Source organism: Lolium perenne, chromosome 2, assembly GCF_019359855.2.
Source record: "Lolium perenne isolate Kyuss_39 chromosome 2, Kyuss_2.0, whole genome shotgun sequence".
Classification (NCBI taxonomy): Eukaryota; Viridiplantae; Streptophyta; class Magnoliopsida; order Poales; family Poaceae; genus Lolium; species Lolium perenne.
This window is the reverse complement of record NC_067245.2, coordinates 101,239,483-101,266,217: the sequence shown is the minus strand read 5'-3', so window position 1 is coordinate 101,266,217 and position 26,735 is coordinate 101,239,483. Positions and strand designations below refer to the sequence as shown.

General features: G+C 43.9%; 1 protein-coding gene and 10 non-coding genes across 13 annotated transcripts; 10 read left to right on the top strand and 1 right to left on the bottom strand.

Annotated features, from left to right (window-relative positions):
- Window positions 1-5,469: 5,469 nt before the first annotated feature.
- On the bottom strand, window positions 5,470-9,065 carry LOC127322173 (L10-interacting MYB domain-containing protein). Of its 3 annotated transcripts, none has more exons than XM_051351125.2 (3): window positions 8,795-9,065; window positions 6,118-6,865; window positions 5,470-6,035 (listed from the first exon to the last, which is right to left on the bottom strand). In XM_051351125.2, the coding sequence occupies exons 2-3, from the start codon at window positions 6,863-6,865 to the stop codon at window positions 5,572-5,574; spliced, it is 1,212 nt and encodes a 403-aa protein (XP_051207085.1). In that variant the 5' UTR covers window positions 8,795-9,065; the 3' UTR covers window positions 5,470-5,571. The 3 variants fall into 3 exon arrangements, with proteins under 3 accessions (XP_051207085.1, XP_051207087.1, XP_051207086.1); XM_051351127.2 differs by lacking the exons at window positions 5,470-6,035; window positions 6,118-6,865 and adding exons at window positions 6,963-7,609; window positions 7,700-8,011 and having other exon boundaries at window positions 8,795-9,050; XM_051351126.2 differs by lacking the exons at window positions 5,470-6,035; window positions 6,118-6,865 and adding exons at window positions 6,963-7,609; window positions 7,700-8,022 and having other exon boundaries at window positions 8,795-9,047.
- A 508-nt stretch (window positions 9,066-9,573) lies between these two features.
- LOC127322693 (5S ribosomal RNA) lies at window positions 9,574-9,692 on the top strand. Its single transcript, XR_007865037.1, has one exon. It is a non-coding gene; the product is annotated as a 5S ribosomal RNA (ribosomal RNA).
- A 357-nt stretch (window positions 9,693-10,049) lies between these two features.
- On the top strand, window positions 10,050-10,168 carry LOC127322362 (5S ribosomal RNA). Its single transcript, XR_007864724.2, has one exon. It is a non-coding gene; the product is annotated as a 5S ribosomal RNA (ribosomal RNA).
- Window positions 10,169-10,338: 170 nt separating this feature from the next.
- LOC127322443 (5S ribosomal RNA) lies at window positions 10,339-10,457 on the top strand. The gene has a single exon (XR_007864801.1). It is a non-coding gene; the product is annotated as a 5S ribosomal RNA (ribosomal RNA).
- Window positions 10,458-10,645: 188 nt separating this feature from the next.
- LOC127322575 (5S ribosomal RNA) lies at window positions 10,646-10,764 on the top strand. Its single transcript, XR_007864926.1, has one exon. It is a non-coding gene; the product is annotated as a 5S ribosomal RNA (ribosomal RNA).
- Window positions 10,765-10,952: 188 nt separating this feature from the next.
- On the top strand, window positions 10,953-11,071 carry LOC127322374 (5S ribosomal RNA). The gene has a single exon (XR_007864735.1). It is a non-coding gene; the product is annotated as a 5S ribosomal RNA (ribosomal RNA).
- Window positions 11,072-11,259: 188 nt separating this feature from the next.
- Window positions 11,260-11,378, top strand: LOC127322709 (5S ribosomal RNA). The gene has a single exon (XR_007865053.2). It is a non-coding gene; the product is annotated as a 5S ribosomal RNA (ribosomal RNA).
- A 188-nt stretch (window positions 11,379-11,566) lies between these two features.
- LOC127322467 (5S ribosomal RNA) lies at window positions 11,567-11,685 on the top strand. The gene has a single exon (XR_007864825.1). It is a non-coding gene; the product is annotated as a 5S ribosomal RNA (ribosomal RNA).
- A 188-nt stretch (window positions 11,686-11,873) lies between these two features.
- On the top strand, window positions 11,874-11,992 carry LOC127322658 (5S ribosomal RNA). Its single transcript, XR_007865004.1, has one exon. It is a non-coding gene; the product is annotated as a 5S ribosomal RNA (ribosomal RNA).
- Window positions 11,993-12,180: 188 nt separating this feature from the next.
- LOC127322304 (5S ribosomal RNA) lies at window positions 12,181-12,299 on the top strand. The gene has a single exon (XR_007864670.1). It is a non-coding gene; the product is annotated as a 5S ribosomal RNA (ribosomal RNA).
- Window positions 12,300-12,658: 359 nt separating this feature from the next.
- On the top strand, window positions 12,659-12,776 carry LOC127322737 (5S ribosomal RNA). Its single transcript, XR_007865076.1, has one exon. It is a non-coding gene; the product is annotated as a 5S ribosomal RNA (ribosomal RNA).
- The last annotated feature ends 13,959 nt before the right edge of the window (window positions 12,777-26,735 follow it).

Below are 26,735 nucleotides of genomic sequence, written 5' to 3'. Positions count from 1 at the left end.
GCACAACGTTCCATGGAATCGTTCCGGGACTGTCCTGCGCACCGGTTGGAAAAGTCCGGGTGGATGTGTCGTTTGGAGGACGTGACAATTGCCGGGCTGAAAACCTTGAGTTTGAGGTGGTGGACTTAGATAGTCCTTACCATGCTTTGCTGGGGAGACCAGCATTGGCTGCTTTCATGGCCTCAACTCATACGGCGTATCTCAAGATGAAGATGCCGGCACCTCGTGGACCCTTGACTGTGGTGGGAAACTCCAAAATCTCGCTGGAAACAGCATCCGCCGGGTCAAACCTGGCAGAATCACTGGTGATTGCTGAAGAAAAGAGGAGGATGCAAACCGCGGTTGCGCTAGCTCAGTTCTCACAGCTGAGCTTAGCGGCAATGAGTGCGAACCTGGGCGCACCGGCATTTAAGCCGACAAAAGAAACAAAGGACATTGTGCTGGATCCGGCTTACCCTGAGCGCACCGTTCGTATCGGTGCCGGCATGAATGAAGCATAGGAAAGCGCGCTCGTCAGCTTCCTCCGTGAGAATCGTAATATCTTTGCTTGGTCTACTGATGACTTGGTAGGTGTTCCGAGGGAGCTGGCTGAGCACTCATTAAACGTCCGAAAAGATGCAAAGCCGGTAAGGCAGCCGCTGCGCCGGTTTTCTGAAGACAGGAGAAAGATCATTGGAGAAGAGATGACGAAGTTACTGGTTGCCGGTTTCATTGTGGAGGTACTGCACACTGAGTGGCTAGCCAATCCGGTGCTGGTCGAGAAGAAGAAGGAAGAAAACATGGAATCAAAAGCTCCAAAGGTGTGGCGCATGTGCATCGACTACACCAACTTGAACAAAGCTTGCCCGAAAGACCCTTTCCCTTTACCCAGGATCGATCAAGTGATTGATTCCACTGCAGGATGTGAGCTGTTGTCTTTCTTGGATGCTTATTCCGGTTTGCACCAAATTCCCTTGAAAAAGGAAGATCAAATAAAAACTGCGTTCATTACCCCGCACGGGGCTTATTGCTATGTCACTATGCCTTTCGGTTTGCGCAACGCTGGTGCAACGTACTAGCATTGTATGCAAAAATGCTTGTTTGATCAAATCGGAAAGAATGTGCAAGTGTATGTGGACGATGTTGTGGTGAAAACTAAGGTAAAAGAAACCTTAATCGATGACCTCCGGCAAACATTTGACAACTTAAGAAGGTTCCGGATGAAGCTCAATCCGGCAAAGTGTACCTTCGGTGTCCCAGCCGGCAAGTTGCTTGGCTTTCTCGTATCAAGCCGGGGCATTGAGGTAAATCCGGTAAAAATCCGGGCAATCGAGAGAATGACAATACCGCGCGATCTAAAAGACGTGCAAAAGTTTACCGGTAGCTTGGCATCGCTAAGCCGGTTCATAAGTAGGTTGGGTGAAAAAGCTCTGCCACCCTATGCTCTCATGAAAAAATCTGACACGTTCGTCTGGACCCCTCAGGCAGACGCGGCGTTTAAAGAGCTAAAAACAATGTTGGCTACAACAGCTATACTGGCTTCACCTCTAGAAAGGGAGCCTATGCTATTGTATATAGCGGCAACAAACCGGGTTGTGAGCATAGTAGTTGTGGTTGAAAGAGAAGAGGAAGGAAAAACCGTCCAGAGGCCGGTATACTCCTGAGCGAGGTGCTCTCCCTCTCAAAGCAAAACTACCCTCACTTCCAAAAGATGACTTATGGCGTGTACATGGCCGCCACAAAGCTCAAGCATTACTTTGAAGAACATCCTATGAAGGTGGTGAGTGAAGCACCAATTTCCGATATCATGTGCAACAAGGACGCTAGCGTGATACGTCTCCGACGTATCGATAATTTCTTATGTTCCATGCCACATTATTGATGTTATCTACATGTTTTATGCACACTTTATGTCATATTCGTGCATTTTCTGGAACTAACCTATTAACAAGATGCCGAAGTGCCGATTCTTTGTTTTCTGCTGTTTTTGGTTTCAGAAATCCTAGTAAGGAAATATTCTCGGAATTGGACGAAATCAAAGCCCAGGGGCCTATTTTTCCACGAAGCTTCCAGAAGTCCGAAGGAGAGACGAAGAGGGGCCACGGAGGGGCCACACCATAGGGCGGCGCGGCCCCCCCCCTTGGCCGCGCCGGCCTGTAGTGTGGGGCCCCCGTGCCGCCTCTTGACCTGCCCTTCCGCCTATAAAAAGTCTCCGTGACGAAACCCCCAGTACCGAGAGCCACGATACGGAAAACCTTCCAGAGACGCCGCCGCCGCCGATCCCATCTCGGGGGATCCAGGAGATCGCCTCCGGCACCCTGCCGGAGAGGGGAATCATCTCCCGGAGGACTCTACGCCGCCATGGTCGCCTCCGGTGTGATGTGTGAGTAGTCTACCCCTGGACTATGGGTCCATAGCAGTAGCTAGATGGTTGTCTTCTCCCCATTGTGCTATCATTGTCGGATCTTGTGAGCTGCCTAACATGATCAAGATCGTCTATCTGTAATTCTATATGTTGCGTTTGTTGGGATCCGATGAATAGAGAATACTTGTTATGTTGATTATCAAAGTTATGCTATGTGTTGTTTATGATCTTGCATGCTCTCCGTTATTAGTAGATGCTCTGGCCAAGTTGATGCTAGTAACTCCAAGAGGGAGTATTTATGCTCGATAGTGGGTTCATGCCTCTGTGAATCTGGAGGAGTGACAAGAACCACTAAGGTTATGGATGTGCTGTTGCCACTAGGGATAAAACATTAGTGCTATGTTCAAGGATGTAGTCACTAGTTACATTACGCACCATACTTAATGCAATTGTCTGTTGTTAGCAACTTAATACTGGAAGGGGTTCGGATGATAACCTGAAGGTGGACTTTTTAGGCATAGATGCAGTTGGATGACGGTCTATGTACTTTGTCGTAATGCCCAATTAAATCTCACTATACTCATCATGATATGTATGTGCATGGTCATGCCCTCTTTATTTGTCAATTGCCCAACTGTAATTTGTTCACCCAACATGCTGTTCGTCTTATGGGAGAGACACCTCTAGTGAACTGTGGACCCCGGTCCAATTCTCTTTACTGAAATACAATCTACTGCAATACTTGTTCTACTGTTTTCTGCAAACAATCATCTTCCACACAATACGGTTAACTCTTTGTTACAGCAAGCCGGTGAGATTGACAACCTCACTGTTTCGTTGGGGCAAAGTACTTTGCTTGTGTTGTGCAGGTTCCACGTTGGCGCCGGAATCCCTGGTGTTGCGCCGCACTACATCCCGCCGCCATCAACCTTCAACGTGCTTCTTGGCTCCTCCTGGTTCGATAAACCTTGGTTTCTTTCTGAGGGAAAACTTGCTGCTGTGCGCATCATACCTTCCTCTTGGGGTTGCCCAACGAACGTGTGAAATACACGCCATCAAGCTCTTTTTCTGGCGCCGTTGCCGGGGAGATCAAGACACGCTGCAAGGGGAGTCTCCACTTCTCAATCTCTTTACTTTGTTTTTGTCTTGCTTAGTTTTATTTACTACTTTGTTTGCTGCACTAAATCAAAACACAAAAAAATTAGTTGCTAGTTTTACTTTACTTGCTATCTTGTTTGCTATATCAAAAACACAAAAAAATTAGTTTACTTGCATTTACTTTATCTAGTTTGCTTTATTGTCTTGCACTCTATATTAAAATACAAAAAAAAAATTTAGTTACTTTTGTTACCATGTCTAGCTCTGAACCTGTTACTTCTTCGCCTGAAGAATTAGTCTTCACTTTTAAACAAGGGGATGAGGAGAGTTTTAAGGATGCTTGGTCTAGAATTTTCACTTCTTATCGTAAAACTGAACCTCAAATGACTCTAAGTTTGCTCCTCAGTAATTTTTATTTTGGTCTTATGGTTCGCTATAGATATGCTTTGGATACTTTAGTGGGAGGAGATTTCCTTCATTGCAATGGGGATCAAGCTTTTAATGCTATAAAGAAGTTGGTTGCATCACATGATTCAGCTAATAACTTTGATTCAGTCCTCACTAGCATTTATAGTAGATTAAATAATCTCGAGATAAGTACATCTCGCTTGAATGATAATTATTGCCATGTTCGTAATCGTCTTGAACAAGTTTTAGTGAACTCTAAACTCTCAATGTGGGATCCTGCTGTTAAAATTGTCATCGGTGATCGAACTCTCCATGCCTACTGTGATATTATGTATGAATTTTGCCCTATGCCTGAAAGTATTTATAAATATTTGAAACTTTGGGGAGTCGAGGAAGGAGGAGAAGAAATAACTCTCATTGATAACTCTACTATAATTCCTAAAGGAATAGCCGCAGGTGTGCATACAACCATTCTTGGAAGAACAATATCCATTGATTATCTTGTTGTTGAAACAGGAAAACTCACACTCGGAAGATCCCTGCTGAAACTATTGGGAGCAGTCATTGATGTTGGAGAAGGCACTCTGAAATTCACCTCTATACCGGGGGAAACTCATACATTTCCTAAACCAAAGGGGAAGAAAAACGATAAGAAAGGTAAGGGTAAAGCCCAAGGTAATGTTGGCACTTCGTCTCTTGATAATACTTGATACACACTTTCTGCGCCTAGCTGAAAGGCGTTAAAGAAAAGCGCTTATGGGAGACAACCCATGTTTTTACCTACAGTACTTTGTTTTTATTTTGTGTCTTGGAAGTTGTTTACTACTGTAGCAACCTCTCCTTATCTTAGTTTTGTGTTTTGTTGTGCCAAGTTAAGCCGTTGATAGAAAAGTAAGTACTAGATTTGGATTACTGCGCAGTTCCAGATTTCTTTGCTGTCACGAATCTGAGTCCACCTCCCTGTAGGTAGCTCAGAAAATTAAGCCAATTTACGTGCATGATCCTCAGATATGTACGCAACTTTCATTCAATTTGAGCATTTTCATTTGAGCAAGTCTGGTGCCATTTTAAAATTCGTCAATACGAACTGTTCTGTTTTGACAGATTCTGCCTTTTATTTCGCATTGCCTCTTTCGCTATGTTGGATGAATTTCTTTGATCCACTAATGTCCAGTAGCATTATGCAATGTCCAGAAGTGTTAAGAATGATTGTGTCACCTCTGAATATGTCAATTTATATTGTGCACTAACCCTCTAATGAGTTGTTTCGAGTTTGGTGTGGAGGAAGTTTTCAAGGATCAAGAGAGGAGTATGATGCAACATGATCAAGGAGAGTGAAAGCTCTAAGCTTGGGGATGCACCCGGTGGTTCACCCCTGCATATATCAAGAAGACTCAGGGCCTCTTTGTTTGGGCTGGCTGTGGCTAGCTGTGGCTGGCTGTGCTGCTGTGCAGGGGAAGCTGCTGTGCAGGAGAAGCTGCTGTTCTGAGTTTTAGCCTTTGGCAACTTAGCTGGCTGTTAATCTGTGAATAGGGGAATTGTTTGAAATATCCTAACAGTCATGAGATCCTGTGTTATTGCTGATTTAGGTGTAATATATAATATATGGATCCATGAAATGCAAACGTGAAGGTAGTTTTAGCCAAAAGGCATATCCGTTACAAATATAGATTTATCCAAAGTACATAACAATATTATTTTCCTAGCTAGCACAAATAGTTCTAGGTGGCTCTAGCATTGAACAATGCGTTGGCTATATCATCACGTGTCGAGTTCATGCTGCTTGTGTGTTGTCCACCCGGAGCACTATCACCTGGCGTCGTTATTGATTGCCTTTGCACCTTAGGGATGTAATTCTCATCCGAGTCGCAACGATCAAACTGCTTGTCACGTAAGTGAGAGTCTCTAATGAAATTGTGAAGCGCGATGCAAGCTAGGATAATTTTCTTCTGCGTAACCAACCCGTAAGAAGGTATACCCTTCAACATGCGCCACTTATTTTTCAAGATACCAAAATTACGCTCGATAGCATTTCGAATCTGAGCATGCGCATAGTTGAAAATTTCTTCCTTCTTTGTCGGTAGCCCTTCTCGGCGAAAGTCTGGTAAATGATACGTGTTGTTTTTGTAAGGAGCTAGGAACCCCTTTCTATTTGGATAACCAGAATCAACAAGATAGTATGTACCTGCACACCGAAAAATAAATATGTGACACATGGATACGACAGTGCATAAGTAACTCATGTATATAGTAAGATAGAATATTACCATCAGGAGGGGTTGGAAACTGTTGTGGATACTTCACAATGCTGTGGTTCAGAATGCGTGTATCATGTGCCGAACCAGGCCATCCAGCTACTACAAACGTGAATCTGAGATCAAAGTCACATATCGCAAGAAGATTTTGTGATGTGTAACCATGTCTTCCGGTGTGGTTAATTTCTTCTTCCTTAGGAACTTCAACTGGAATATGCGATCCATCTATGGCACCAATGGCACCTTTAAAATGAGGCCAAAAGCGTGGATCTTGAATTCTTGGATGCACATCCGTGAAATTTCGATCCACTGGTTTTATGTTATCTTTACCCAAATTGTACAAACAATTCAATACCATGTTGAACTTCCTATGAATTGTTTCAAGAGACCGACTGAAACGGTTCTCAACTTGGTGAAATGATTGTGGTCCTCCAACCATCCATAGAAACATACCCAAACATTCAACTGATTCCATATCTCTTGTTGACTCTAACCCATAGCTAGCAACTAGTAGGTTATGCAGTTGCTCAAACACATCTGGATACATTCTAAACATTTTGTAGCATCTTTTTCTATCATCAAGTTGTTCATGCACCCATTCAAGCCCAGTTTGTTGTGGAATCCTCCTAGTTGCTTTATTCAAATATTTTTCAGAATAGAGATTACCATAGTAGCCCAACACAGCCAAATCATGCGCCACTCCAAGAAGATGCATTATCCTTTGAATTTCTTCATCACGTGCATTATCATCTGCATCCATCTACAAAATGTCAAACTACACAAGTCAAAAACTCATACATACTAGAGTAATATACACCAAATGCCAATAACAACACTCATGGATAGTCTACAAGATATTGCAAATAGAACAGACACATAATGGTGCATAAGTTATAGAATGATCAAAATAGTCTACAAGATATTCCGAATAAATAGTACACAAAATGGTCCATAAGTTCTAGAATTCCAAATACCAAATAGATAGTGCACATAATGCAAGACACATCTACTTGTTTAACTCATTATGTGTCCTCTCGAGATAATCAAACCGTCCTCCAGGTGTTTCAAAGGCTGCCAACAACTCCCTATGCTCCCTTTTCACGGCAAGCTTGGCCGCTGTAAACATGAGATCAGTGCCTTCACTGACTCCACACTCTCGAACCATCGCTAAAAATTCCTTCATAGTTGGGACAGAGTCATCCTTGCTGCTAGAACTTCCAACATCCACCTTTGAAACTATGCTGCTCAAGGCAGTGTTGTACGCCTTGAAAAAGGGGCTCTCCTTTTCCTTCTCTCCAACACAAGCCTTGCGTTTCCCTAGGGTTGTTTTCTTCGTTGCCTCACCATCATCATCCAACAATATTGGAACATCCTTGTCCTCTCCTAATTCTTGTCCCGGAATGGCCGCTGATTCTCCGGTGACATGAGCCTTCTTGAACATGACATCTTGTTGTTCCAAGTTGGCAGGTGGCCCATTTCTGAACTTTGCATGTTCAGGACGATACTGCAAAAAATAACATAGTACATATATTAGTTCACATTATAATAACATACACAAATAGACACGACAAGTGATAATAAACATATAACTTACAAGTAGGTGAGTCTTCCACCACTCGTCGTCTGCGTCCATAGTTTTTGTCACAGGATCCCAACCTAGCCCAGTTGCATTTTGCAACTCCATCCAACCCGTATAATCTTTCTTTAAAGCATCCCATTTGTTCTTGAATTGCTTCTTCGTAAATTGCTTTCCTGTTTTCTCGGTAAATTTTTCACCGAGATTCTTGTACCCCTTTCTACTCAAGCAACCCCCATCCCTATTGTTTGCGTTGACTTCATCCATACATATGTCACAGAAAACTCTAGTGTGGTATGCATCCCAAACAGCCTTCTCCATTGCAAGATACTAAAAACACACTACATAATTACAAAGTGAAGGTAAATTTCAATACATGCAGCAGCATGAGTGTATGACAAATCTAGCTAGCAAATCAGTGTCATAAAAAATGTACAGCAATTCTAGATTGATGCTCCACAAACTAGAATTACAGCACCATGAAACAATTAAACATGTTTTATCCACGCATATTACCTGCGCGCGAGGCAATCAGCAGTGAGTACCAGAGTTTTCTTCTAATCAAAATTACAGCAAAACGAGTACTGGTATTATCTAATCCATAGATAGTTCAACAGCAAAAGCGCAGTTCACTGATACTAGCAGAACGACGGAGTAGCAGCACAAGCGCAATCGAGACACTAGCCTGACGTCCAGCTGCCTGGCAGCATCGATGGCGTTGCAGCGACGAACTCACGAATTAATGGAGCAACTCACGTCCAGTTTCCCTTCAATTGCATAATAAACAACGCACCATGTTTATACTTTTTCTTTCCAAGATTATAGGCTCTCGATTGGATAGTTTGAAAGAAAAATCCTATAGCCCAGAATAAGCCTTTAATAGTTTAGCAGCAACATCACATTAGCTAAGACGTGATTTTTTCTTATCTTCTTTAATTTAGGCCGCCCAGGAATTTGTTCGTAGCTCCGCCACAGATCACAACACCATGTAGTTTGTAATCAAAATTACCACCAATGAAATCATCTACCATCACCACAGTGTACCAAATCACAGCAAGAAGTTGTGATACTGCTCATCAAGCAAGGGGAAGAGACAGGGGACGGGAGGCTCACCAGCGGGAGGGGAAGGGAGAAGTCCGTCGGCGCGTGGAGGAATCCGTCGGCCAGACTTAGGGAGAGGTAGGGCCGCGGGAACGTCCGCCGGCGACGGGACGAGGTCTGGCGGTGGAGATGGCCAGTCTCCGGAAGGGGCAGCCGGAGCTGCAGGGTAGGCGAGCGGCGGCGCACAGAGGAATCGATCTGTTCTTGTTTCTCGTACGAAGGGAACGGTTGGGGAGAAAAGGTAGGTAAAAAAAACACACGATGTTAACTCAGCGGTGGCAGTTTTGTGGTAATTCCTGCACCGTACGAAGGGAACGCTTCGGGAGGCTATAAAAAAAGCTCGGGAAGCACCTCCTACCTATGCTTTTTCTTATGTGTGGGAAGGGGACCTGCTTTTGGAAAAGCCTACCCCGCAGCTAACCCCTTTGTTTCGTCTGCCCTACTTTTTTCTGTGGAAAGCAGCTAAAAGCCCAAACAAAGAGGCCCTTTGTCTCCCCTTGTGTCGAATCAATAAATTGGGTTTTACTTCCCTCGAAGACTGTTGCGATCCCCTATACTTGTGGGTCATCAGTGACCTCCTGGGAAGTCCTCGTGTTGCATCCCTCCTTTTTTGCGTCACGCGGCGACATTCATGGTGAAGTTAGGACGATATTTTTTTGCGGGCACTCGTGCTCGGCTATTGGTGATGGGAAACGGTGGTGCGGATGAAAAAGAGGATGGACATGGTACAAAATAGAGCAGACAAAGAGCGGGAGGAGCAAGCATAAGGGAAAATGAGTGCATAACATGTTGGATGCGATCATACCAGCACTAAAGCACCGGATCCCATCAGAACTCCGAAGTTAAGCGTGCTTGGGCGAGAGTAGTACTAGGATGGGTGACCTCCTGGGAAGTCCTCGTGTTGCATCCCTCCTTTTTTGCGTCACGCGGCGACATTAATGGTGAAGTTAGGACGATATTTTTTTGCGGGCACTCGTGCTCGGCTATTGGTGATGCGAAACGGTGGTGCGGATGAAAAAGAGGATGGACATGGAGTACTAGGATGGGTGACCTCCTGGGAAGTCCTCGTGTTGCATCCCTCCTTTTTTGCGTCACGCGGCGACATTCATGGTGAAGTTAGGACGATATTTTTTTGCGGGCACTCGTGCTCGGCTATTGGTGATGGGAAACGGTGGTGCGGATAAAAAAGAGGATGGACATGGTACAAAATAGAGCAGACAAAGAGCGGGAGGAGCAAGCATAAGGGAAAATGAGTGCATAACATGTCGGATGCGATCATACCAGCACTAAAGCACCGGATCCCATCAGAACTCTGAAGTTAAGCGTGCTTGGGCGAGAGTAGTACTAGGATGGGTGACCTCCTGGGAAGTCCTCGTGTTGCATCCCTCCTTTTTTGCGTCACGCGGCGACATTCATGGTGAAGTTAGGACGATATTTTTTTGCGGGCACTCGTGCTCGGCTATTGGTGATGGGAAACGGTGGTGCGGATGAAAAAGAGGATGGACATGGTACAAAATAGAGCAGACAAAGAGTGGGAGGAGCAAGCATAACATGTCGGATGCGATCATACCAGCACTAAAGCACCGGATCCCATCAGAACTCCGAAGTTAAGCGTGCTTGGGAGAGAGTAGTACTAGGATGGGTGACCTCCTGGGAAGTCCTCGTGTTGCATCCCTCCTTTTTTGCGTCACGCGGCGACATTCATGGTGAAGTTAGGGCGATATTTTTTTGCGGGCACTCGTGCTCGGCTATTGGTGATGGGAAACGGTGGTGCGGATGAAAAAGAGGATGAACATGGTACAAAATAGAGCAGACAAAGAGCGGGAGGAGCAAGCATAAAGGAAAATGAGTGCATAACATGTCGGATGTGATCATACCATCACTAAAGCGCCGGATCCCATCAGAACTCCGAAGTTAAGCGTGCTTGGGCGAGAGTAGTACTAGGATGGGTGACCTCTTGGGAAGTCCTCGTGTTGCATCCCTCCTTTTTTGCGTCACGCGGCGACATTCATGGTGAAGTTAGGACGATATTTTTTTGCGGGCACTCGTGCTCGGCTATTGGTGATGGGAAACGGTGGTGCGGATGAAAAAGAGGATGGACATGGTACAAAATAGAGCAGACAAAGAGCGGGAGGAGCAAGCATAACGGAAAATGAGTGCATAACATGTCGGATGCGATCATACCAGCACTAAAGCACAGGATCCCATCAGAACTCCGAAGTTAAGCGTGCTTGGGCGAGAGTAGTACTAGGATGGGTGACCTCCTGGGAAGTCCTCGTGTTGCATCCCTCCTTTTTTGCGTCACGCGGCGACATTCATGGTGAAGTTAGGACGATATTTTTTTACGGGCACTCGTGCTCAGCTATTGGTGATGGGAAACTGTGGTGCGGATGAAAAAGAGGATGTACATGGTACAAAATAGAGCAGACAAAGAGCGGGAGGAGCAAGCATAAGGGAAAATGAGTGCATAACATGTCGGATGCGATCATACCAGCACTAAAGCACCGGATCCCATCAGAACTCCGAAGTTAAGCGTGCTTGGGCGAGAGTAGTACTAGGATGGGTGACCTCCTGGGAAGTGCTCGTGTTGCATCCCTCCTTTTTTGCGTCACGCGGCGACATTCATGGTGAAGTTAGGACGATATTTTTTTGCGGGCACTCGTGCTCGGCTATTGGTGATGGGAAACGGTGGTGCGGATGAAAAAGAGGATGGACATGGTACAAAATAGAGCAGACAAAGAGCGGGAGGAGCAAGCATAAGGGAAAATGAGAGCATAACATGTCGGATGCGATCATACCAGCACTAAAGCACCGGATCCCATTAGAACTCCGAAGTTAAGCGTGCTTGGGCGATAGTAGTACTAGGATGGGTGACCTCCTGGGAAGTCCTCGTGTTGCATCCCTCCTTTTTTGCGTCACGCGGCGACATTCATGGTGAAGTTAGGACGATATTTTTTTGCGGGCACTCGTGCTCGGCTATTGGTGATGGGAAACGGTGGTGCGGATGAAAAAGAGGATGGACATGGTACAAAATAGAGCATACAAAGAGCGGGAGGAGCAAGCATAAGGGAAAATGAGTGCATAACATGTCGGATGCGATCATACCCGCACTAAAGCACCGGATCTCATCAGAGCTCCGAAGTTAAGCGTGCTTGAGCGAGAGTAGTACTAGGATGGGTGACCTCCTGGGAAGTCCTCGTGTTGCATCTCTCCTTTTTTGCGTCACGCGGCGACATTCATGGTGAAGTTAGGACGATATTTTTTTGCGGGCACTCGTGCTCGGCTATTGGTGATGGGAAACGGTGGTGCGGATGAAAAAGAGGATGGACATGGTACAAAATAGAGCAGACAAAGAGCGGGAGGAGCAAGCATAAGGGAAAATGAGTGCATAACATGTCGGATGCGATCATACCAGCACTAAAGCACCGGATCCCATCAGAACTCCGAAGTTAAGCGTGCTTGGGCGAGAGTAGTACTAGGATGGTTGACCTCCTGGGAAGTCCTCGTGTTGCATCCCTCCTTTTTTGCGTCACGCGGCGACATTCATGGTGAAGTTAGGACGATATTTTTTTGCGGGCACTCGTGCTCGGCTATTGGTGATGGGAAACGGTGGTGTGGATGAAAAAGAGGATGGACATGGAGTACTAGGATGGGTGACCTCCTGGGAAGTCCTCGTGTTGCATCCCTCCTTTTTTGCGTCACGCGGCGACATTCATGGTGAAGTTAGGACGATATTTTTTTGCGGGCACTCGTGCTCGGCTATTGGTGATGGGAAACGGTGGTGCGGATGAAAAAGAGGATGGACATGGTACAAAATAGAGCAGACAAAGAGCGGGAGGAGCAAGTATAAGGGAAAATGAGTGCATATAACATGTTGGATGCGATCATACCAGCACTAAAGCACCGGATCCCATCAGAACTCCAAAGTTAAGCGTGCTTGGGCGAGAGTAGTACTAGGATGGGTGACCTCCTGGGAAGTCCTCGTGTTCGGCCTTGCGCTGAGCGCTGAGCTCAAGCAGTTTCTGTCGTTCGGCCGCCATGAGGAGATGTCCCACCTTCTCCGTGGCCGCCCGCTGGCGCGAGATCACGACGGCGTGCTCGAAGTTGGCATCGTTGATGAACTCGCGCCCTTCCTCCTTCAGCCTCCGGAAGCACTGCGTGTTGAAAGAGGTTACGATTGCTGCCTGCTCTGGGTCGTCGGGGACCTGTTGTTGCTCGCCCCACTGCGCCTCCTCCTCCGTCGCCTCAGCTTCTGAGTCTGCTATGAACGCTTCATCCCACTCGTCGAACTAAGAGTCGTCGGAGTCCTCAGAGTTGAAGTCGAACTCGGCGTCGGGCTGCGGTGGTGGTTGCGGCGTCGACGGCGGCATGCGGCCGTTACGGCGAAGCATCAAGTACGTCGTAAACAACCGCCGCAGTATTGTTCTGTAGAGGAATGCGACGGTGGTGGAGAGGAAAGGAGAGGATAGCGTGACAGAGGACGCACGGATGTGCCAACTCGCTGCAGAGCATCCAAGGCGTCCGCATTTACGGCGGCATATGCGCATGGAGAACCGGTGGCTTCATCATCGACCGGCCATAGAGCATACGAGACGTCGCATTTATGATGCCGCCGGCCGTTGAGTCGTTGCCAAGACGGTCCTACCCACGAAACCCCGTAGAGCTTGGCGTCGGCGCGCCTGATTTGCGCCCTTTGTGAAGAGACCAGCATGTGGTTACCAACATTTCTATTGGACTCGAAACTGCGCCAACGATTTTTAGAACGCGTCGGTGTAAGCTAAAAACTACTCCGATCTTCACATAGCTATCGGGGTCGACGGTGGGATGCTGTAAGATTGTTTTGCCTATGGCCATCCTATAATATAAAACAAACGCACAACACATGTAATGTGATGGTGCCGACTAATATTGGGTGACGCATTTTGTCTTCGTCAGGATTGAATGAATATGACGAAGCCAGAAATAAAAAAAAGACGACCAAGAAACGATGCTAGTCAAGGTGCATACTTTCAGACCAATTCAGACTCTGCCTAGGACAACTTAGGCTGGTGCCAATGGGGGCGGGAGGCGGGGCGCTATCGCCCAGCGCGGGGCGGGAGGCGGGCGGGACGAGAGCGAGGGGCGACTGCGGGGGCGCCGGGCGGTATCGCCCACTCCCGCCCGGCTACCGCCCGCATTGGGGGCGAGAGCGAGGCGAGAGGCGGGCGGCAGCACTGGGCGGGCGAGAGTGGGGGCGATAGGAGGTAGGAGACGACCATGCTGGTCAGTTTTTATTTTATTTTCTTTCCTTCTTTTATTCTTTAAATCGCTTTAGGCTGCCAAATTGATTCAAACAAGCTTTGGAAAGTTTGTAATCTAACCAGTATGATTTTCGGTCACTAAGTATTACTCTTTCAGTTCAAAATACAAACACAAGTACACACTTGTTATATAGGCTATTTAGTTGAATAAAATAACATTTTAAGTTGAATAAAATAATTTTCTTGCATTATTTTGAATGTCTAAAAAAAATCGAGTGAAATAACTTAATGTGAAAAAGAAATAGTGATGTGGAGGAGAGAGAAGTGAGAGATGGCACTATAGCCCATGCATTGGCAACGTGGGATGAGAGTGTGGTGAGAGTGGGGTGAGAGTGAGGGAAAAAGCTGACGTGACGGGTGAGAGTGAGGTGAGGCATTGGCACCAGCCTTATGGAGCCACCGCCCTGGTCCTGAAACCCAAAGCACAGTCTCCAGCAGTCAACCTTTCCATTGTACTACCAAACTCCAGTGCCAATCGATCGACATGGTCGCTAGCGACGGCAAGCTGCCGGCGCTACAGCAGCAGCTGATTCAAATGGGAATAAAAATAAAAAAAAAACAATAAAATGAAAAACCAATGCACATAGTCATCTTATGTCATCTAGTAAGCATTCAATTAAGTTGATAAACAAGGTCTAGACATATTCAAACCAAAAAAATTCATGTATCAAGCTACCCCTAACCCCAAACTCTGTCTTATGAAGTCAAGCATGAAGAGAAGTACGCGGTTTTTTGGTTTCAAACATGGAAATTTCAAAAACCCTCTCAAGAGCTTCCATTTTGGAGTGACTACGAAGGATACATGCTTAATTTTTCATATTCATGTTTTAAACTTGTTTAAATCATGGTCAAACCTAGGATTTGGCCAAGATTCAAATGGGCAAAATTTAAAAAAAAAATCAAGGCACATAGTCTTCTTATGTCATATAGTAAGCATTCAATTAAGTTGATAAACAAGGTCTAGACATATTCAAACGAGAGAAATCATGTATCTACCCCCTAACCCTAAACTCTGTCTTATGAAGTCAAGCATGCATGAAGAGAAGTGGTTTTTGGTTTCAAGCATGGAAATTTCAAAAACCCTCCCAAGAGCTTCATTTTGGAGTGACTAAGAAGCATACGTACGTGCTTACTTTTTCATATTCATGTTTTAAACTTGTTCAAATCTTGGTCAAACCTATAATTTGACCAAGATTCAAATGGGTATAAAAAATGAAAACCAAGGTCTTCTTATGTCATATAGTAAGCATTCAATTAAGTTGATAAATAAGGTCTAGATATATTCAAACCAGAAAAATCATGTATCAAGCTACCCCTAATTAACTCTGTCTTATGAAGTCAAGCATGAAGATAAGTATGTGGTTTTTTGGTTTCAAACATGGAAATTTCAAAAACCCTCTCAAGATCGAGCTTCATTTTGGAGTGACTACGAAGGATACATGCTTACTTTTTCATATTCATGTTTTAAACTTGTTTAAATCATGGTTGATGTCTACTTCCCCCTCCTTTTCCTGTAGACAGTGTTGGGCCTCCAAGAGCAGAGGTTTGTAGAACAGCAGCAAGTTTCCCTTAAGTGGATCACCCAAGGTTTATCGAACTCAGGGAGGAAGAGGTCAAAGATATCCCTCTCATGCAACCCTGCAACCACAAAGCAAGAAGTCTCTTGTGTCCCCAACACACCTAATAGGTGCACTAGTTCGGCGAAGAGATAGTGAAATACAGGTGGTATGAATATATATGAGCAGTAGCAACGGTGCCAGAAAATAGCTTGCTGGCGTGTAGTTGATGGTGGTAGTATTGCAGCAGTAGTAACGCAAAGAAACAAGAAACAAGCAGCGATAGCAGTATTTAGGAACAAGGCCTAGGGATTACACTTTCACTAGTGGACACTCTCAACATTGATCACATAACAGAATAGATAAATGCATACTCTACACTTTTGTTGAATGATGAACACATTGCGTAGGATTACACGAACCCTCAATGCCGGAGTTAACAAGCTCCACAATTATGTTCATGTTTAAGTAACCTTATAGTGTAAGATAGATCAACACTACTAAACCAAGTACTAACATAGCATGCACACTGTCACCTTCATGCATATGTAGGAGGAATAGATCACATCAATATTATCATAGCAATAGTTAACTTCGCAATCTACAAGAGATCAAGATCATAGCATAAACCAAGTACTAACATGGTGCACACACTGTCACCTTTACACACGTGCAGGAGGAATAAAACTACTTTAATAACATTGCTAGAGTAGCACATAGATAAATTGTGATACAAACTCATATGAATCTCAATCATGTAAAGCAGCTCATGAGATTATTGTATTGAGGTACATGGGAGAGATGAACCACATAGCTACCGGTACAGCCCCGAGCCTCGATGGAGAACTACTCCCTCCTCATGGGAGCAGCAGCGGTGATGAAGATGGCGGTGGAGATGGCGGCGGTGGAGATGGCAGCGGTGTCGATGGAGAAGCCTTCCGGGGGCACTTCCCCGCTCCGGCAGCGTGCCGGAACAGAGACTCCTGTCCCCCAGATCTTGGCCTCGCGATGGCAGCGGCTCTGGAAGGTTTCTGTGGTTTTCGTCGAACGTATCAGGGTTTTCGATCCAGGGGCTTTATATAGGCGAAGAGGCGGCGCAGGAGGGTCGAAGGGGCGACGACACCATAGGGCGGCGCGGCCAGGGCCTGGGCCGCGCCGGCCTATGGTCTGGGGGACCAGTGCCCCCCCTCTGGTCCTTCCCGGGTGTTCTGGATGCTTCCGGTGAAAATAGGAACTTGGGCGTTGATTTCGTCCGATTCCGAGAATATTTCGTTACTAGGATTTCTGAAACCAAAAACAGCAGAAAACAGGAACTGGCACTTCGGCATCTTGTTAATAGGTTAGTTCCAGAAAATGCACGAATATGACATAAAGTGTGCATAAAACATGTAGATAACATCAATAATGTGGCATGGAACATAAGAAATTATCGATACGTCGGAGACGTATCAGCATCCCCAAGCTTAGTTCTGCTCGTCCCGAGCAGGTAAAACGATAACAAAGATAATTTCTGGAGTGACATGCCATCATAACCTTGATCATACTATTTGTAAAGCATATGTAGTGAATGCAGCGATTAAAACAATGTATATGACATGAGTAAACAAGTGAATCATATAGCAAAGACTTTTCATGAATAGCACTTCAAGACAAGCATCAATAAGTCTTGCATAAGAGTTAACTCATAAAGCAATAATTCAAAGTAAAGGCATTGAAGCAACACAAAGGAAGATGAAGTTTCAGCGGTTGCTTTCAACTTATAACATGTATATCTCATGGATAGTTGTCAACATAGAGTAATATAACAAATGCAATATGCAAGTATGTAGGAATCAATGCACAGTTCACACAAGTGTTTGCTTCTTGAGGTGGAGAGAAATAGGTGAACTGACTCAACATTGAAAGTAAAAGAATTGTCCTCCATAGAGGAAAAGCATCGATTGCTATATTTGTGCTAGAGCTTTGATTTTGAAAACATAAAGAGAGCATAAAAATAAAGTTTTGAGAGGTGTATGTTGTTGTCAACGAATGGTAGCGGGTACTCTAACCCCCTTGCCAGACAAACCTTCAAAGAGCGGCTCCCATTTTATTTTATTTTTGGATGGCACTCCTTCCAACCTTTCTTTCACAAACCATGGCTAACCGAATCCTCGGGTGCCTGCCAACAATCTCATACCATGAAGGAGTGCCTTTTTATTTTAGTTTTATTATGATGACACTCCTCCCAACCTTTGCTTACACAAGCCATGGCTAACCGAATCCTTCGGGTGCCGTCCAACAATCACATACCATGGAGGAGTGTCTATTTTTGTTAATTAATTTGGGACTGGGAATCCCATTGCCAGCTCTTTTTGCAAAATTATTGGATAAGCGGATGAAGCCACTAGTCCATTGGTGAAAGTTGCCCAACAAGATTGAAAGATAAACACCACATACTTCCTCATGAGCTATAAAACATTGACACAAATCAGAGGTGATAAATTTTGAATTGTTTAAAGGTAGCACTCAAGCAATTTACTTTTGAATGGCAGGAAAATACCATGTAGTAGGTAGGTATGGTGGACACAAATGACATAGTGGTTGGCTCAAGTATTTTGGATGCATGAGAAGTATTCCCTCTCGATACAAGGTTTAGGCTAGCAAGGTTATTTGAAACAAACACAAGGATGAACCGGTGCAGCAAAACTCACATAAAAGACATATTGTAAACATTATAAGACTCTACACCGTCTTCCTTGTTGTTCAAACTCAATACTAGAAATTATCTAGACCTTAGAGAGACCAATTATGCAAACCAAATTTTAGCAAGCTCTATGTATTTCTTCATTAATGGGTGCAAAGTATATGATGCAAGAGCTTAAACATGAGCACAACAATTGACAAGTATCAAATTACCCAAGACATTATAGCAATTACTACATGTATTATTTTCCAATTCCAACCATATAACAATTTAACGAAGAACTTCGCCATGTATATTATGAGCTAAGAACACATGTGTTCATACGAACCAGCGGAGCGTGTCTCTCTCTCCCACACAAGCATGATGTAATCCAATTTATTCAAACACAAACAAAAATAAAAACAAACAGACGCTCCAAGTAAAGTACATAAGATGTGACGGAATAAAAATATAGTTTCAGGGGAGGAACCTGATAATGTTGTCGATGAAGAAGGGGATGCCTTGGGCATCCCCAAGCTTAGACGCTTGAGTATTCTTGATATATGCAGGGGTGAACCACCGGGGCATCCCCAAGCTTAGAGTTTTCACTCTTCTTGATCGTAGTATATCATCCTCCTCTCTTGACCCTTGAAAACTTCCTTCACACCAAACTTCTCATAAACTTCATTAGAGGGGTTAGTACATAATCAAAAACTCACATGTTCAGAGGTGACACAATCATTCTTAACACTTCTGGACATTGCTCAAAGCTACTGGAAGGTAATGGAACAAAGAAATCCACAACACAGCGAAAGAAGCAATGCGAAATAAAAGGCAGAATCTGTCAAAGCAAAACAGTCCGTAAAGACGAATTTTTAATAAATACTTCCGTTGCTCAGATCAGAAAACTAAAAACTAATGAAAGTTGCGTACATATCTGAGGAACACGCACGTAAATTGGCATATTTTTCTGATTTTTCTACAGAGAAAACAGCTCAGATTCGTGACAGATAGAAATCTGTTTCTGCGCAGAAATCCAAATCTAGTATCAACCTTCGATTAGAGGCTTCACTTGGCACAACAAAACACAAAACTAAGATAAGGAGAGGTTGCTACAGTAGTAAACAACTTCCAAGACACAAATATAAAACAAAGTACTGTAGCAAAATAACACATGGGTTATCTCCCAAGAAGTTCTTTCTTTATAGCCATTAAGATGGGCTCAGCAGTTTTAATGATGCACTCGCAAGAAATAGTTTTTGAAGCAAAAGAGAGCATCAAGAGGCACATTCAAAACACATTTAAGTCTAACATGCTTCCTATGCATAGGAATCTTGTGAATAAACAAGTTCATGAAGAGCAAAGTAACAAGCATAGGAAGATAAAACAAGTGTAGCTTTAAAAATTTCAGCACATAGAGAGGTGTTTTAGTAACATGAAAATTTCAACAACCATATTTTCCTCTCTCATAATAACTTTCAGTAGCATCATGAGAAAACTCAACAATATAACTATCACATAAAGCATTCTTATCATGAGTCTCATGCATAAAATTATTACTACCCACATAAGCATAATCAATTTTATTAATTGTAGTGGGAGTAAATTCAACAAAGTAGCTATCATTATTATTCTCATCAAGTGTAGGAGGCATAGTATTATCATCATAAAAATTACTCTCCATAGTAGGTGGCACTAAAAGACCAATATCATCATAATCATCATAAATAGGAGGCAAAGTATCATCAAAGAAAATTTTCTCCTCAATTCTTGGGGGACTAAAAGATCATGCTCATCAAAACCAGCTTCCCCAAGCTTAGAATTTTCCATATCATTAGCAACAATGGTGTTCAAAGCGTTCATACTAATATTACTACCAGCATGCAAATAAGATTCCATAGGTTTTTTAATTTTCGCATCAAACAATCCATGTTTTAAATCAGGAAATAGAATAAGAAGATCATTCTTGTCCATTATGCCAAACTAGTGTAAACAAGAAACAAAAAGTTGCAATTGCAGGATCTAAAGGAAATAGCTTTGAGTACTTACAATGCGCCGGAAAATAGCTTGGTGGCCGAGGTCCGGAGTGTGAGTACCTTTTACCTTTCCTCCCCGGCAACGGCGCCAGAAAATAGCTTGATGTCTACTTCCCCCTCCTTTTCCTGTAGACAGTGTTGGGCCTCCAAGAGCAGAGGTTTGTAGAACAGCAGCAAGTTTCCCTTAAGTGGATCACCCAAGGTTTATCGAACTCAGGGAGGAAGAGGTCAAAGATATCCCTCTCATGCAACCCTGCAACCACAAAGCAAGAAGTATCTTGTGTCCCCAACACACCTAATAGGTGCACTAGTTCGGCGAAGAGATAGTGAAATACAGGTGGTATGAATATATATGAGCAGTAGCAACGGTGCCAGAAAATAGCTTGCTGGCGTGTAGTTGATGGTGGTAGTATTGCAAAGGCGGTAACGCAAAGAAAACAGTAAACAAGCAGCGATAGCAGTATTTAGGAACAAGGCGTAGGGATTACACTTTCACTAGTGGACACTCTCAACATTGATCACATAACAGAATAGATAAATGCATACTCTACACTTTTGTTGGATGATGAACACATTGCGTAGGATTACACGAACCCTCAATGCCGGAGTTAACAAGCTCCACAATTATGTTCATGTTTAAGTAACCTTATAGTGTAAGATAGATCAACACTACTAAACCAAGTACTAACATAGCATGCACACTGTCACCTTCATGCATATGTAGGAGGAATAAATCACATCAATATTATCATAGCAATAGTTAACTTCAAAATCTACAAGAGATCATGATCATAGCATAAACCAAGTACTAACACGGTGCACACACTGTCACCTTTACACACGTGCAGGAGGAATAAAACTACTTTAATAACATTGCTAGAGTAGCACATAGATAAATTGTGATACAAACTCATATGAATCTCAATCATGTAAAGCAGCTCATGAGATTATTGTATTGAGGTACATGGGAGAGATGAACCACATAGCTACCGGTACAGCCCCGAGCCTCGATGGAGAACTACTCCCTCCTCATGGGAGCAGCAGCGGTGATGAAGATGGCGGTGGAGATGGCAGCGGTGTCGATGGAGAAGCCTTCCGGGGGCACTTCCCCGCTCCGGCAGCGTGCCGGAACAGAGACTCCTGTCCCCCAGATCTTGGCCTCACGATGGCGGCGGCTCTGGAAGGTTTCTGTGGTTTTCGTCGAACGTATCAGGGTTTTCGATCCAGGGGCTTTATATAGGCGAAGAGGCGGGGCAGGAGGGTCGAAGGGGTGACGACACCATAGGGCGGCACGGCCAGGGCCTGGGCCGCTCCGGCCTATGGTCTGGGGGCCCAGTGCCCCCCCTCTGGTCCTCCCCGGGTGTTCTGGATGCTTCCGGTGAAAATAGGAACTTGGGCGTTGATTTCGTCCGATTCCGAGAATATTTCGTTACTAGGATTTCTGAAACCAAAAACAGCAGAAAACAGGAACTAGCACTTCGGCATCTTGTTAATAGGTTAGTTCCAGAAAATGCACGAATATGACATAAAGTGTGCATAAAACATGTAGATAACATCAATAATGTGGCATGGAACATAAGAAATTATCAATACGTCGGAGACGTATCAATGGTCAAACCTAGGATTTGACCAAGATTCAAATGGGCATAATTTAAAAAAAACAAAAAATGAAAAACCAAGGCACATAGTCTTCTTATGTTATATTGTAAGCATTCAATTAAGTTGATAAACAAGGTCTAGACATATTCAAACCAGAGAAATCATGTATCTACCCCCTAACCTAAACTCTGTCTCATGAAGTCAAGCATGATGATATGTGGTTTTTGGTTTCAAACATGGAAATTTCAAAAACCCTCCCAAGAGCTTCATTTTGAAGTGATTAATTATGAAGCATACATGCATGCTTACTTTTTCATATTCATGTTTTAAACTTATTCAAATCTTGGTGAAACCTAGGATTTGGCCAAGATTCAAATCCGTATAAAAATTAAAAAACAAAATAAAAAAACAAGGTCTTCTTATGTTATATAGTAAGCATTCAATTAAGTTGATAAATAAGGTCTAGACATATTCAAACCAGAAAAATCATGTATCTACCCCTAACCCTAAGCATGTATCTCGTTGTTTGCGCTATGATACAATATCTACCTATGTTACACTAATCTCCTCTCTCCTACTTAATTAGCTGCCACATTAGCAGTTTTGTGGGACCAATGTGTATGATACTAGCTATGATACTAGCACTATCATGTGGGTACCTAAATCTCGAGTCAAAGTTTGACACGAGACCGATGTGGACTTTATTAATGGTGGAAGGGAGTAACAATCATAAGCACATTATTATTATTGATTGAACAACATTTTATTTGATGTGCCATAAGAAGTTTAGAAACTCCTAGCCCCTGGAGGTGGCGTTTTGGCACACACGTGCATATGCACCGATTATTGGAAATAATAAAAAAACAATTATATAAATGTTAAAAAAATCTGACATAAATTTTTTGGTATACATTGTGACATCCTATGTTCGTTCATAAGTTTTCGTGGAAAAACAACATTTTGTGTGGTGTGTACAAAAAAGGCAAAAAATGTACGTAGTCGTGTTACAGCATCAAAATTTGTCTTTTTTACAGGAGCCACATATTTTTTTAAAAAACTTATGTACCAACATAAAATGTCTAGATATACATGTAAAATTTCAGTTTAGAATTTTTGGACACTTTGAAATGTGGATTCACATAATGGATTCCTCTACCTCGACCCCCTTGGATTACTTGAACAGGACTTACGGTACTACTAGTAGGGCCTACTATTTATTATTATTATTACCTACTGCAGGCAAAATTCAATCTCATCGAGCGGTAAAATTCCCCGCCAACGCCCAAATATCTCGCGCCGCAAAGTTTCAGATCTGCGAATATTTTTTTCCCTCAAAAGAAGGACTGCGAAATTCCCTTTTTCCCCTCTATCGCCCAGCTTCGCCCTAGTTTCGCCCGCAAGCCCTCAGAGAAACCGCTCCTCTTACCTACCTCCCACCTTCACGGCCGCCGCACCGGAAAATCACCGCCGCACTTCGTCGTTCAAGCTGCCACGGCTTCAAACCTCGAGGCTGCCCTATCCGCTTGATCTGCACCTACTCCGGCGTCCACTGCACCGTATCTCGTTCGCCGACTCTATCGACCACCGCACCTGACCAGCTTCGCCGACACCGACGTCCCTGTGCACTGCACATCATCTGCTTCACCGACCTTCTACTTCGGCCGGCGCGCTGAACACTTCATCGACCGCCCAGCATGTCCTTCTCCGACCCCCCAAGATCTGCTTCCCCGGCACCCACCGCAACAGTTAGCCCCTCGCCGACCTCCACGTCACCCGTAAGAACGCGGAACACGTCTAAACACCGCCCGAAATAGGTAACCAGACATCCCCGCACGTTTTGTTCTCGTTAGGAGTATTGCAGCTGATCGTATTTCTGAATTCGTGCTAGTATATTTTTAACTTACAAGTGCTTTCGTTTGTAACCACCTCATCCTTTAGATTTAAACACGACGCATAAGTATTTTTTTTCCGTGACCTAACCCACCCATTTGCTGAAACTCTACATGGTATCAGAGCCTAGGTTTCCTTCCTGCTAGTGCTAGCCGCCCCAAGCAGTATCATACAAGTTCTTCCTTTGACCACAAAAACCACCGTTGAGATGTACAAATCCAGGCGGCGGGAGGCCGCATTAGGTGCTCTGCGTGGGTTGCGGCTATCACACACAGCGATGCGGGTTGTGTGAGATCGGCGGCTGCTCGCGCGGGGACAAAGAAGAGGGTCAAGATCGTTTTGGTTTAGAAAGGAGAGAAGAGGAAGTGAATCCGTGGCAGAGAGATCTGGATCCGTGCGAGGGGGAGATGTTGGAGGCGTGCGGAGTGGGCCGAGCCTTTGAGCGCAGGGCGGAGCCGGAGGTTGGTGCTGGACGTTGACCAGCGCGAGCCGGTCGATGTGGCCAGGTGCGGTCTGCCAGGTTGGCCAGGGCGCGCAGACGAGGCGCCATCCGAGTGGAAGTGAGGAGAAAATGGAGATGTGAGGCTGTGATGATATGTTGTGATGGAGTTGATGAGGCTGCGATTGAGTCGTGATGGAGTTGATGAGGCTGCGGTTTAGTGGTGATGGTGATGGTTGTGGATATGTCCAGGGGAAAGGCATGCGTGCCTGAGGTGAGACTGGTTGAGGCCTGACCGGGGGATAGGCATGGGTGCTTGAGGAGTGGATGGTTGAGGCAGGATTTGGCTGGGGGTTTGTGGGAGAGACGGAAGAGGTCAGTGGTCGGGCAGTGTGGAGATGAGCGGCTGAGGCCATTGAGGCGAGTGTGGATGGTTCTGCGGATCTTGTGTGGTGAGGCAGCGGGGTTGTTGAGGATGTGTATGGTTAGGAGTTGTGCGTATCCCAGATGGTTGAAGCTGGATGTCTTCGCTGCTGATGAAGAGATGAATCGAGATGACAAGATGATGGAAAGTGCAATGCTGTCATGTATCCTAGGAGTTATGCTGAAAGTTCATTACTCGTAGTTGTCATATGTGTCATGTTGTTGCAAGATGGCCATGGTTGTTTACCCATGATCATCTTGAGGGGGTGTGTTGGACCATGAGTGAGTTTAGTACTAGCGCTGTAGTAATATTGTATCCAGTGTGAGGCCCATAGAGGCTCATGTCCAGTGGTATTGTAACCCTAACTCAGATGATATAAATACAGAGTGTCGTGGTCTGAGTGACCTAACCCACCCATTCGCTAAAACTCTACAAAATATGAGCCACCAATCATGAGCCGTTGAATGCTCTACATGTCCACGATTGACAACAACAACAACACCACCAACAACAAAGCTTTATTCCCAAACAAGTTGGGGTAGGCTATACAAGTCCACCATTGACACGATTACAATTTCTCACTATTTGGCCGTAGGCTACTGCTCTAGTTACATCATGTTTGATATCTTTCTACGATCATGTATTACATGTTTATGCACGTCATAATGTTTCTACTACTGTTTGGTGTCAATTTAATTATAGCAAATCCTTGACTCGTAACTGTTTGTTGTTATTACACGTGCAGCAGGCACATCTTACACTCAGAAACGTAGAGTAAAGCTCGCCTATAATCATGTAAGTACCTGTTGTTTTTTGTATATTGCTTAATGCAAACTTCTATATCTTGGATCCTGTTTCGTTTACATTTGGCCTCTCCTACATGCAGAGGAGAAACAGTGTGGCACCAGGTTCTTCTGCCCAAGTACCTGATGAGGTCCGTGTGACTCAAAAAAAAGCTCACGTAAGTTCCCTGTTTTTTTTTGGAATGTTAATTTACCTCCTGTGCGTAGTTCAATTGCATCATTTTCTGTATGTTGCACTACCTAAGTTGCATAATGGAATCTAATAAAATATAAACAATGGCCATATGGAACATTGCACACTGCCTTTGACCCATCTAGCATCCGGCATGCCTGGGTATAAGTTACATGATTTGGCTATGTTAAACAAGTCCTAAAATTCTATTATGTTAATTTTTTGCCTGTTGCTTCATTGAGTTTGCCTGTTGTTCCATGGCTAGTGCATGAAGTTTGATAGAAATGATCCTAGCTGAAATGATGCACTTCGTGTTTTTTTATTGCTTTATTCCTAACCTAGCTTCCTATTCTACTTGAAACATGATTGCTTTATTCCTAACCTAGCTTCCTATTCTACTTGAAACATGATTGCTTTATTCCTAACCTAGCTTCCTATTCTACTTGAAATATTGTGAAAAAATAGTTATATTACTTGTTTAAATGTCTAGCTTTGTTTTTCTGAGTCCCATTGACATGATGTGGTATATCCATATTCAAATGATCTGGCTGTTTATATAATACGCTCCATGTTCAATTGCTTCATTCATTTTCTAGTAATCTACTAGTAAGTAGCACGTGCTTTGCACGTCACGACATATATAATTTTAAAATATATTTCCATATTTTATTTGATGTTGATAATTATTATTTTTTGCTAAAATTAGTCACAAAGCCTAAAGTTTGGCTTTTGAAAAACTAATACACCCTAAAAGAAGTAATGGAAGGAGTAATATGTGAGTTCATTACAATTAAGTTTTTTAGTCAGTATGAAATAGAAGTATACCCTAATACGAAAGTGACAAAACTTTTTCATGGACACCCCATTAGGATTATGTATATTTTTGTGATTAGAGTCGAGAATTTTTAAGGATCTATCTTACCTTTTGCGGCATGCATATTGCACGGCAAGACTATCTAATTTATATATTTCTACCATATTTTTTGAAATTTAAAATACATTATCCAATATCTATGTATAAATTTACTACCTCAATACTTTTTATGTGACCCACACATGGCCACCGTTAGAT